The sequence below is a fragment of the Penaeus japonicus genome, unplaced genomic scaffold, assembly GCF_977035675.1.
Source record: "Penaeus japonicus unplaced genomic scaffold, GWHDUDI00000001_assembly GWHDUDI00000007, whole genome shotgun sequence".
Classification (NCBI taxonomy): Eukaryota; Metazoa; Arthropoda; class Malacostraca; order Decapoda; family Penaeidae; genus Penaeus; species Penaeus japonicus.
Genome location: NW_028234409.1, coordinates 20,781,060 through 20,793,559, shown reverse-complemented (window position 1 = coordinate 20,793,559; position 12,500 = coordinate 20,781,060). Strand labels below are relative to the sequence as shown.

The 12,500-nt window shown below is 43.9% G+C and overlaps 1 protein-coding gene across 1 annotated transcript in view; it reads right to left on the bottom strand.

The window, feature by feature from the left end:
* Positions 1 to 12,500, bottom strand: part of Sec16 (endoplasmic reticulum export factor secretory 16) — a 73,162-nt gene that overhangs the window by 46,563 nt on the left and 14,099 nt on the right. The window contains exons 5-6 of the mRNA XM_086538204.1: positions 4,987 to 6,841; positions 4,423 to 4,667 (exon numbers count right to left, since the gene is read on the bottom strand). Of these exons, the coding sequence (XP_086394330.1) occupies positions 4,423 to 4,667; positions 4,987 to 6,841 (2,100 nt within the window). The remainder of the gene's footprint in view (positions 1 to 4,422; positions 4,668 to 4,986; positions 6,842 to 12,500) is intronic.

Here is a 12,500-nt window from a genome sequence, read left to right as displayed (position 1 = left end):
TCTTTTCTGTCATCTCTGGGACCTCTATAATCTCTGGGGTCCCTTCTATCGAGCTCTCTTCTATCTCTATAATCTCGGGGGTCTCTCCTGATCTCTCTCCTCTCGTCCTTCGAATCTCTTAGAAACGCCTGATCCTGTCTAATCCTGGGGTCTCCGTAATAAGTCCATCGGTCCCTGGGTGGAGGTTGTCTCCTGGAATCCGGATGGGGGCGTTCATTCCTCATCTTCACATTCTCGGATTGATGAGGCTCGGAAGAAAACCGTGATATTGCATCCGCTGACATTCCTACTCCTATTTGATCTCCCGCACTGCTGACTTCACGGCCATTACCACTTGCTACATAGCCATTATTACTTGCAGCACCATTCCCACAACTGCCCAATCCACGATGGTGGTCCTGGGACGGTGGCAAGTTGGCACTGGGTCTCGCGGGTGCAAGGTGAGCGTGATGCTGGTTCAACTCCGTTCTGTTGTCTCCAGTCAGCTGTGACTGTTGCATCATCATATGGCGGTCGTGCGGAGACGGGGTGGGACCAGGAACGCCACCGTCCTCTGACAGCTGGACCATGATCACAGAAGCTTTTACTTATTTTTTATCAGGACGCATCACACTTTATCTGATATAATCTCAAAACCATAACATTTAAAAGCCATATCAATCGAAAAATTAAAATTCATTTCACACATCAAATGGACGCACAAAATGTCGGAAAATATAAACAAACGTAAATCCTCTTTCATCGAAAAGTCAATTCAATTCTATACCAACATTACACTGTAACACAAAACAAAATATGGCCAGAGCACCGCGTCGTCCGCCCACCACAACAGATAACTCGACACTGACAGGACACGTGGCAATGACGTCACGATCAGCTGAAGCTAACAAACATTGCGCATGCGTTCCAGCCGGAGTGAACAGTTTTATGCCTTTAACACACCAAAGGTCAACCTAAGGACTTCGTATCCTAGAAAATATAAAATGCTACTATAATCGCGTGCTTGACAGAATTTCTAAGATTATCTCATCCACCTACGAAACATTACATTTAAAATTGTCAGAAAGAATAAAATGAAATTTCCGCTTGAACGCATATGGAATAACAAACCACAATTGTCAGTTTTTCCAGGAGGTACAGTGCAGTAATTATCACGTTTAAAAAAATATCAACTAAACTAAACGAGGACCTGCGACAGACCAATACGATATGAAATGGCAAAAGGAAGGAAACTCCGGCTAAAATAAAATAGATTGTGCCCTGACTACGTGGCAACGTGGCCTCGGGGTGCTGGAAGAGTCAGGTGCTTCGAAGGTGAGCTCAACTGCGGTAATGACGACGAACATTTTCGACTGTAAACTGTAAATTTCAGTGTTCCCATCGATGGCATGCCTAGCGCACTCAAAGATTGATACATTATATGAGTTCAAGTTGTTTTCTCTGCTGCCATCTACTCTCCCGTCCTCAAAGTCTCTCTGTCTCTCTGTCTCTCTCTCTCTCTCTCTCTCTCTCTCTCTCTCTCTCTCTCTCTCTCTCTCTCTCTCTCTCTCTCTCTCTCTCTCTCTCTCTCTCTCTCTCTCTCTCTCCTCTCTCTCTCCTCTCCTCTCTCTCCACCTCCTCCTCTCTTTCTCTCCTCTCTTCTCTCCTCCTCCTCCTCTCTCTCGTCTCTCCTCCCTCCCTCTCTTCCTCTCTCTCTCTCACTCTCTCCTCTCCTCTTCTCTCTCCTCTTCTCTCATTCTCTCTCCTCTCTCCCCTCTCTCTTCTCCTCTCTCCCCCCTCCCTCTCCTCTCTCTCTCCCTCCTCTCTCCTCTCTCTCTCCCTCTCTCCTCTCTCCTTCTCTTCTCTCTCTCCCTTTCCCACTCTCTCATTCTCTCTCTCCTTTTCCCACTCTCTCTTTCTCTCTCCTTTTCCCTCTCTCTCTTTCTCTCTCATCTCCTCTCCTCTCCTCTCCTCTTCTCTCTCATCCTCTCTCTTCCCTCTCTCTCTGTCTCGTTCTCTCTCTCTCTCTCCTTCTCCCTCCCTCTCTCTTTCTCTCCCTCTCCCTCTCTTCTTTTCCTCTCCTCTCGTCTCTCCTCCTCCCTCGCCTCTCTTTCTCTCTCTCCTCTTCCTCTCTCCCTCTCCCCTCTCTCCTTTTCTCTCCTCTCTCTCCGCCTGCTCCCTCTCTCCTCTCCTTTTCCCTCTCCTCTCCTTCCTCTCCCTCTCTCCCCTCTCATTTCTCCTCTCTCTCTCCTCTCTCTCTTTCTCCCTCCTCCTTCCCTCTCTCTTCTCTTCTCCTCTCTCCCTCCCCTCCTCTCTCTCTCCCTCTCTCTCTCTCTCTCCTCTCTCTCGCCTCTCCTCTCTCTCATCTCTCTCCTCTCTCTCTCTCCCCTCCCCCTTCTCTCATTCTCTCTCTTCTCTCTCTCCCCTCTTCTCCTCTCTCCCTCTCTCTCTCTCTCTCTCTCCCTCTTCTTCTCCTTCTCTCTCTCCTCGCCTCTTTCTCTCTCCTCCTCTCTTCTCCTCTCCCTTTTCTCTTTCTCTCCTCCTTCCTTCTCCTCCTCTCTCTCTCTCTCTCTCTCCCCTCCTCTCTCTCTCTCTCTCTCCTTTCTCTCTCTCTCCTCCTCTCTCCCTCTCTCCTCTCTCCTCTCTCCTCTCCTCTCTCTCTCTCTCCTCTCCTCCCCTCTCTCCTCTCTCTCTCTCCTCTTCCTCTCCCTCTCTCTCCTCTCTCTCCCTCGTCTCTTAATATCCCCTTCCTCTCTCTCCTCTATCCCCTCCCTCTCTCCTCTCCCTCTCTCTCTCTCCCTCTCTCTCTCCTCTCTTATACCTCTCCTCTCTTTTCCACCTCCCCTCCTCTCTCCTCTCTCTTTCTCTCTCCCTCCTTCTCTCTTCGCTCTAATTATCCTCCTCTCCTCCTCTCTCTCCCCTCCTCTCCACCTCTCCTCCTCTCCTCTCTCCTCTCCTCTCTCTTCTCTCTCTCTCTCCTCTCTTTTTCTCCTCATCCCTCTCTCTCTCCTCTTCTATCCCTCTCCTCTCTCCTCTCTCCCTTTTGATTCTGGCAACCCTCTCTCCCCTTCTCCTCTCTCTTCCCCTCCTCTCTCCCTCTCTCTCTCCTCTCTCCTCTCTCCTCTCCTCTTCTCTCTCCTCACTCTCTCTCTCTCCTCTCTCTCTCCTCTCTCCTCTCTCTCTCCCCTCTCCCTCTCTCTCTCTTCTCCCTCTCTCCCTCTCTTTTCTCTCTCCTCTCTCTCTCTCCCCCCTCTTCCTCTCTCTCTCTCTCTCTCCCCCCCTCCTCTCTTCTCTCTCTCTCCTCTCGATCCTTCTCTCTCTCTCCTCCTCTCTCTCCCTCTCTCTCTCTCCTCTTCCTCCTCCTCTCTCTCTCTATCCCTCTCTCTCTCTTCACCTCTCTCTCTCTCTTTCCATCTCTCTCTTCTCCCTCTATCTCTCTCTTCTTTCTCTACACCTCTCTCTCTCTCTTTCTCTCTCTCTCGCCACCTCTCTCTCTCTCTCTCTCTCTTCTCCCTCTACCTCTCTCTTTCTCTCTCTCTCTCTCTCTCTCCCTCTCTCTCTCTCTCTTCCCCCCCCCCTCTCCCCCCCTCTCCCTCTCTCTCTCCTCTTTCCTCTCTCCTCCTCTCCTCTTTCTCCTCTCTCTCTCTCCCTCTCCTCTCTCTCTCTCTCTCCGTCTCCCCTCTCCTCCTCTCCACCCTCTCTCTCCCCACCTCCTCTCTCTCTCCCTCCCCTCCCCCCCTCTCCTCTCTCTCTCCTTCCTCTCTCCTCTTCTTCCTTTCCCTCTTCTCTCTCTCTCTCTTTCTCTCTCTCTCTCCCTCTCTCTCTCCCTCTCCCTCTCCCTCCTCTCTCCTCTCTCCTCTCTCCTCTCTCCTCTCCTCCCCTCTCTCTCTCTCCCCCCTCTCTCTCTCTCTCTCTCCCCTCTCTCCTTCTTCTCTCCCTCTTCTCTCTCCTTCTCTCTCCCCTCTCCTCTTCCTCTCTCTCCGCTCTCCTCTCTCCCTCTCTCTCTTCTCTCTCTCTCCTTCTCTCTCTCTCTCTCTCCTCTCCTCTCTCCTCTCTCTCTCTCTCTCTCCCTCTCTCATCTCTCTCCTCCCTCTCCTCTCTCTTCCCTTTCCTCTCCTCTCTCTCTCTCTCTCCTCTCTCTCCTCACTCTCTCTCCCTCTCCTCTCTCCTCCTCTCCTCTCTCCCCCCTCTCCCTCCTCTCCTCTCTCTCCCCCCTCTCTCTCTCCTTCTCTCTCCTCTCCCCTCTCCCCTCTCTCTCCCTCTCTCTCTCTCCCTCTCTCTCTCTCCCTTTCTCTCTCTCCCTTTCTCTCTCTCCCTCTCTCTCTCCCTCTCTCTCTCCCTCTCTCTCTCCCTCTCTCTCTCCCTCTCTCTCTCCCTCTCTCTCTCCCTCTCTCTCTCCCTCTCTCTCTCCCTCTCCCTCATAAATTAACAATTAACACTCACCTCTTTGGCCGTAATAACGTGGATCTCTCCTTGGGTCTCTCATGTCTCTTTGATATGAGGAGTCCCTTTCCCGTGGGTCCCTGGAGTATAGGCCATCCCTGTCCCGAGGATCCGAGTCCCTGGAGCGGGAGTCCTTTCGGTCATGTCGATCGTAGTAATCATGGCGAGATCGGTGTGAGTGAACTGGGCGATCACCATCGTTGTCTAGGTTGTTGATGCTACTTGATCTTGACACTGGTTGTGATCTAATCCAAAAATAAAAGTAAAAATTAATCTATGATAATCACAAAACAAAAAATAACAAATATGAATTTACTGGTATGTATTAAATGAAAATGAAAGCAGAGTTAAGGAAAATAAATATATCAATATTCTAAATAGAGCACTATGATGTAACTTTAAATAGTATCAAGTGAGCATACAACACATATTAGCACTGTCAATATCGTACTTAGATTTACTATTATTGCTAACATAGCCTGAGGACCTACATATACCAGGTACAATTTTTATGAATAAAGAGTCATTTCACTGAGAGTTTAAACCAAATTTAAGGATGCCTACCTATCTGATCTGCCATAGTAGGGATCATCATCATAGCTATGGTAGTAATCCTTAGACCTGTCACGATAACCGCGCCGCTTTTCTCTAGAATCTCTACTCTCTCGATGGGCTCTGTCCTTCTCCTCTTTTATAGGTCTGTCACTATATCGATCTAATTCATCTCTGTAAGCTCTTTCTCTCCTGTCCCGTGTTTCATAATAACGTCTATCATTATCCTCCTCCTCATCTGACTCTCTTCGTCGCCATCTTCTATCATCATCATATTTTCTATCATAATCTCTGTCATAGGATCTCCTGCTGTGTGGAGAGTCATCCCTGTAGTAATCACGATTACGTTCATGACTTCTCTCACGATAACGATCACTGCTCCTACTATCCCTTTCCCGTGAATGATCCCTTTCCCACCTTCCACTTCTTTCATTTCTGTGATCATTTGTCAAATCCGGTCTGCTTCCTGAGTTGTTTGAAGTGAAATTTCTTGCAGTTGGTTCCTCAGACCCAATGGTTTCACTTCGGACAGGTGGCACAACAGAAGCTCCTTGATTCAAAGGGTCACTTGTATCAGGACCATCTGGAGGAGACCTAACCTCAGATGGTTCTTGCTTTATCCTCACTGGCAGCACTGGCTGGGGATTATCATTACCTGTTACCACTCGCTCTGATGGCATGGAAGGGACCACAACAGGGGCTTGGTAGGCTGGTGCTGAAGTAGCCAAAGCATCTTTGCTTGATTCCCCTGGGACCATACGACTAAAATTAGGTGTTTCAGTCTTATCCTGAGATCCATCACCACGTGGTTCTGTCCCAGATCTTGAAGGTCTTGATAAATCTAAAACTGCAGGTGATGAAGGGTCAGTGGGCATGTTACAGAGAGACTGAACCTTAGGTTTCACTGTTGGAGGAAGGAAATGAGCATTATGAGCTGCTGGAGGTTCTGGAGTAACCCAAGGTGGCTGCTCAAAATTACTGTGTGCAACTGGAGGTTCATCAGCCTCAGTTATTTCTTCCTTTACCATACCAGGTACAACTAAAGGTATAGAGTTACTTGGCACCATTGGCTGTGGATTTGGTACAGTCTCTGTTACTGCTGGTGCAGCTACAGCTAATTTGACATTCATAGGAACATCTTCAGTGTTTGACCAAAGTGGAACTCCGCTTTTTTCTGTGCCATTTGGATTCTCATTGTTATCAGGAAGAGCATCAGCATTTACAGTTGCCAGGGGGTCTGTCAAAACTGAATCAGTAGATGAAGACTGAGATACTGGTTTATTTTGCACTTGCACAGCAGCTGGTACTCCAACACCTCGTTTCATGCTTGGAGGCTGGAAGGGACTTCCTTTTCTTGCTCTCAGATTTGGCATAGCACCAAAAGGACCTGATACAGGTGGTGGACCTATAGGAAGCCCCGTAGGAGGAGCAGTTGGATCAATGCCGTTATCATCAAGTGGCTCAAAACTATTTTTGGTAACATTAGAGGTGTCAGGTAGGTTTGTATTTGGCTCTTGCAACACTGCTTGAGAGGAAGAAGTCTCAGGGGTTGGCATTTGCAGATTTTCTTCAAGAGGTTCTTCTTGATTTGGGTGCACTGGGAGAGATGATCGATTAGAATGAACTGAATTAAGGGAGTGTACAGAATTAGCAGACTGATTTGATGTTGGTCTCTCATTGGCATGGGTGGATGGGGGCCTCTGCAACTGGGATGTGTGAAGAGATGTATCGTGCATGCTTGAGTGGGCAGAATGAGCTGAATGGGCAGACTGTGTTGATGAAGGACGATCTAAAGTTTCTAAACTAGCCTGGGTAGAGGCCAGCTGTAGTTCCACATCAGACTGTTGTGTACTGCTGACTTCATGCACTGCAATAAGAGTAGTGTTGTTAAATAATAAAGAAAAAAAATGAAATTACATATCAATATAAAGAAAAACACTCACACTCACACACACACAGAATTACATATGAATATACATAAATAGAAAAATGTGATATTTGGGCTTCTCTACTTCCTCTATCAAGGATTAAAAATTATATACTTTGGGCAAATTGAGTTGACTGCATTTTTTGCAACTTTTGAAAACGTCAAAATGGTCCACTAGGCATGATAATGTCTTCCTTGAATTCCTAAGGGGATGTTTTACCCTTGCAAACAGCAGGTGTTGCAGAGAGCTACCCTTTGCAATTGGAATATTTAGCAATTTTTTTCATTGTGACAATTATACTGTACTAATTTATATATTATGAGTATTTTACTATAACTGTTTAGTTTACCAAATTATGCATCTGATCATGCCATTTCCATTGAGTTTAAACCCTATTTTAAAGTCTGAGACAAGTTTTGAGAATTTTTAAAATTAATAAACCAAAGGAATTTCAGAAAAAAGGCATTTGGATATAGCTTGAGTAGCAGAAGTCAGTGTTATTGGCCAAGAATTATAAATTTTGGCCACATAATTTTTTTTCATTTTCCCTAAACAGGATGTAGAATTTGTGAGGAAAGTTTTAGCCCAGCAAAGTTCTTATTTTCACTGAATGGTTCTTTTACTGCTCCTGACTGATATTTATGCATATTCTTTAATTTACAAACTCTTATTTAGTTAGGAATGTATTTTAAAGTCAAAGAACAATTATAATAATAATTACAGTAGCTGTAATAATATTAACCCACACAGGACGGGTGGTACAGCATGTGTACCGCGCATTCAAAAGCCCAGTGGCCGGGCGGCACAGTATTGTGCCAGCCATTCAATTGATTTAGGCCTAATAATTCGAACGCCCCGGCATTTGGACATTCAAGGCTAGAATTCCCCCGTCGTGGATGGGTTAATAAAATATATGAACCATAAAATAATGCTTATAATAAATTATGGCTATTTAGGGATAAAGAGCAAATTCTATAATATATCATATACTAAATCAAAATAGAAATATATGCAAATATTGTACGGATTAATAAAGAAAAGGAAGGAAGTGAAAAGGTGATATTTGCCATGTGGCAGCACCCTAAACTAAAATGTTGGCTGGCATGCATAGAAATCATCACAAATTGCTTATTCTCTTGTTGCAATATATATTTTGACTGTAAAATAGTCCCAACTCCTCAAAAAAGAAATATCCAAAAATGTACTTTATAGGAATATTTTAACCCATTAGCAGCGGATGGCATGATTTGCTGCAAAGGCAGAGTCGATCAAAGATGCGGATGGCACCGTGCCAGACAATGCAAACCAGCCATCCTACTGCACAAATATAATAATAATAATAATAATAATAATAATAATAATAATATTTATTTAATACTGTGACCAATGGGTTAACTTCAATTTTCACAAAGCTAGATTTTAAAATTTTGGCCAGAGTTTTTTTTTTTTTTTTAACCCGTTCCCGACGGGGCCAATCCGGCTTAAATAGACCAAAATTCCGGGACTCTTGAACGCATAAGCCTAACGCGTCGGGATTCTCGGCCGCACTAGCCGCGAGCCAGCGCTGCGCACTGGCTCTTCCCGCGCCCCGGGCTAGACAAAGTAACGCGTCCCCGTCGTGTAGCCCAAAAACCACTAGACGTGTTATCTTGTCATCCGTCGTTAACGGGTTAACTTAGTTCAATTTGGTCTCATTGTGATTGGAAGGATGATGTGGAGTTCCCCTATGGAGCTCTTTCTTTCTTTAATTTTTTTTTTGTATTTTTGGCTGCAGTAAGTCATTGTGACCAAATTGAAAGAAGTACCATATAAAAACTAAGGTGAAATTTCCAAAAGCTCATATACGAATGTCTTATCTTATTTACAATAATTAATCTCAAAAACTGTGACCTGTAGGTCTGCCCAAAACTGACAAGATAAACAAGCATTTGTCTTGATTCTTTTTTTTTCTGCAAGTCTTTACTTTAAAAAAAAGGGAAAAAAGAAAAAAAAAAAAAAAGGATCATCTCCTTAACTTTAAAGTGGGCAGTCTACTGTCTGGACATTCAACCCCTCTCAGATTATTTTAACCCATTCGCGCCGGTTGACGTGCTGACACGTGGTCGAAAAAAAGCCCCGGACCCGGGTGACGTCCTGGCACGGGCTACATTTTCGGCCCGCGCGCCGGGAGGCCAGTAGCGACGTGCTGAAACGTCCGCATTAGAATGATAGATTATTCTTCGTACAATTCGATTTTCATACTTGATTTGTCTTAGCTACTTTAGTTTATCCTTCTAAATAGTAGAAAATGGGATATAACGTAATATGAATGACGCCATAGGTACATACGTAATCTTGATTACGGCATGGTGATTTCTGTTTCTGATTTGTTGAATATGATGATCTGAGTCGAAAGACTATCGTAAAATCAAATGTAATTGGCCGAGGAATAAAAAAAAAAATAATAATAAAATTATATAACATCTTTTTGTTGCCCCACTAAAAGAAAATGACACTTGAAAAAACATTGCTGTTACTTGCATTCACTTGTATGCACATGTATGGTTGTTCATATTCTCTTTCTTTTCTTTTAGGAAGAAAAAAAAAAATGAAAAAAAAAAAAACTATGTTTGTTACCTCACTAGAAGAATGCTTCCGTTTCCCATTGGTATTACAACATAGGAGTAAAGAATATGGAAAAAGTTCAATAGAATAACACTAAAAAAACAGTGCTGTAACATCTTTTTCGACTGATATACCTCCTCTGAACATATCACTACTTTCTGCACATGTCTACACTTTAGACGCAATCACGCAAACCATAAGGATAGGGTGGGTGAAAAACGCTCTGCGAGCGTCAGCGGGACCGCGCGCATCGGGAAAACACCCCGGGACGAACGGTTGCGCGCTTGAAATCTTCCCGGCATGATCGGGAGTAGGCGAAATTCCGCCCCGGCGTGAATGGGTTAAGAGCAATATGATATTGCCATCAATAGGTTTACTCTAAACATTATATATGTTTAATACCTAATTTGATGGTTTATGCTTATTGTCAGGTATAAAGTTTCAATTATATCTGTTATAGAAAATTTAATCGACTCACTCCATATTTTATGATCATATGGATTAGATTCTATTTTAAAGTAACATAGGTCTATGGGAGGATGAAAAAATATATCTGATTTTTTTCTTACATGGGATATATATGCCAAAATTTCCTTTACTTCCTACTCCGCAACTCTATTTTCTACAACCCACAACTAGCTACACCTAAAGTTTACAAATTATATCTAGTAGTTGGCCACACTATAACTGCTCACTCAACCCATTGCGTATGGATATCAAGACATACATGTCAGCACCAATTAGGCCTACAATACGGGTGTCAATGGGTACATGCCGCGACATCAGGATCTGCTCACAGTTGAAGTGCACACACAGTCAGAAAGTAGTTCCAGAGCTACAGGGTTCCAAAGTCAGCCTAAACTCATATTTTATGATGTATTTATGGAAAAATATTGTTTGTGCTAGTCTGGGCTACCCAGAGGGCAGAGAAAACCCTTTCCCCGTCCCTCTAATTTTAAAAGCTACTGTTGTAGACCGCCCGCCTTGACGACCAATTAGGTCATCAGGTGCCATGTCGGCAATGGGTTAATATCTGTCCATTCCTCTGAATTTCAGAAATATTCCATTTACAAGTTACTCTTCCAATCCACTACTCTAAAGAGTGAATTATAATACTTCATGTAGTTTTCCAGTCAATTATCTTTTCTATAAGAATTTAAACAATTTCCTTTGCTTTCCCCCTGATTTTTGCCTAACTCCACTGGAACATCTCATCACTCACTCCTGTTTAACCCATTCACGCCGGGGCTATTCCGGCTCTAAATGGTTGGAATGCCAGGGTTTTCGAATCCAAAAGCCTAACACCTCGGGATTCTCGGGCGCAATAACCGCGAGCCTGGGCTGTCTGCTCGCTCACCCCGAGTGCTGGCTGGTCACCGACGTCTGACCCAAAAACCATGAAACGTGTCAGTATGTCAGCCGGTGTGAATAGGTTAACTTACTCTCATACTACAATGCCTGAATTCACTCACTCACTTTATCAGTCATATAATCCACTCCTTTTATTAACTGTTCAACCAGCTCACATTTTTATGATAAAACATATTCCTCTCAGTGAACATGCATATATATCATAAGACTCTGTCCAGTATGGGAATCAATGAAAGTACTTTTAGACTTTCAAACTTTTCCTCTGTTTGAAAATTTCTTCACCAAAGCATCAGTTACTGAAATAGCTGGGATAATTGCTCCAGTGGTGCTTCTGATAGTACTTTTCAAAACAAAATATTACTTACACATGAAAATAATTGCTAAAGAGTACTGTTAACAATTCACTGAGTGGTTTGCACAGTTCTTGTCATTATGCTTTGTGATCATATGCTAGAACTACATACTATTTCTAAATAAATTATTCTCAGCTCAGATGTCAGATTCCAGTATTACTCATTTCCAGTGGCAAACATAATACATGCAGTGCTAATTTCCAGTAGGCAAATGTAGTTCATGCAACTAATACTTGAAATCAGACTGCCACAAAGCTTATTACACACTTTATGCTGTTCAATGGCTTAGCCACCAGTTTGAATTATAAGGTGCTGTTAACATTCCATCAAATATATTTATGATTTTCTTTCAAAGTATTTAACCTGACAACCATGCCTCCTAAGCTTAAATCTACAAGTGCTGGTGATGCATCAAATGAAAGGAAAATAAATACAACTGAAGTAGAGTACAAATAATATAGCGGACTCTGGAAAAGCATTAGTCTATAGTTAGTCAACTTATATTTCCTATTCATTTCTACCTGTTCCAACTTCTTATAAGTTTCGATTAAAGGTAGCAGCAGCTGTAATTTTTTGCCCAAATTGCCAATTTCAGCCATTTGGTACTATATGCCCTTTTTAACTTCTCCACTCAGCTTGCTTACCCAACCACCCCACCTCCAAAGATCTTTTTAAGGTTATTTTAATTGACACGTCAAATACATCTCTTGCATTGTTTAAATATTCAGTCTCATTCATACCTTTCTTCTACATTTGTCGCAATGAACTTTGCCCCCCCCCCCCCCAAGAGATTTCTTCACAAAACACAAGATCTAGAGTATCAGGAATCAAAGTTGTTTCCTGATGGACTGCTTGGCTGAGCAAGTACTGCCACCTTCAGCTCCGAACCAGTTAAAATCAGGCAAGCTTCCGTTCCCTGATAGCATTTGGGCCTTCCATGTGGAGGCCATTAGGACTCTTCAACACCGATTCTACGAACTCTGGAACGAGCTCAAGGGCGACTTCCTGCCCCATGAGTTGGTCCTTCAGCTACAAGACCAAACACCAGGCAAATTTATAACGAATATGCAACAAGAGCAGATAGACAAAATCTGGACGGAATGACCTGCTTAACCCATTCACGCCAGGGCCGTTTCAGCTTTGCACGGTCGCAATACCGGGGTTCTCGAACACATAAGTCTAACACCTCAAGATTCTCGGACGCACAAGCCGCGAGCCTGGGCTGCCCACTCACTCAACCCGAGCGCCGGGCTTACCCTCATATCTCGTC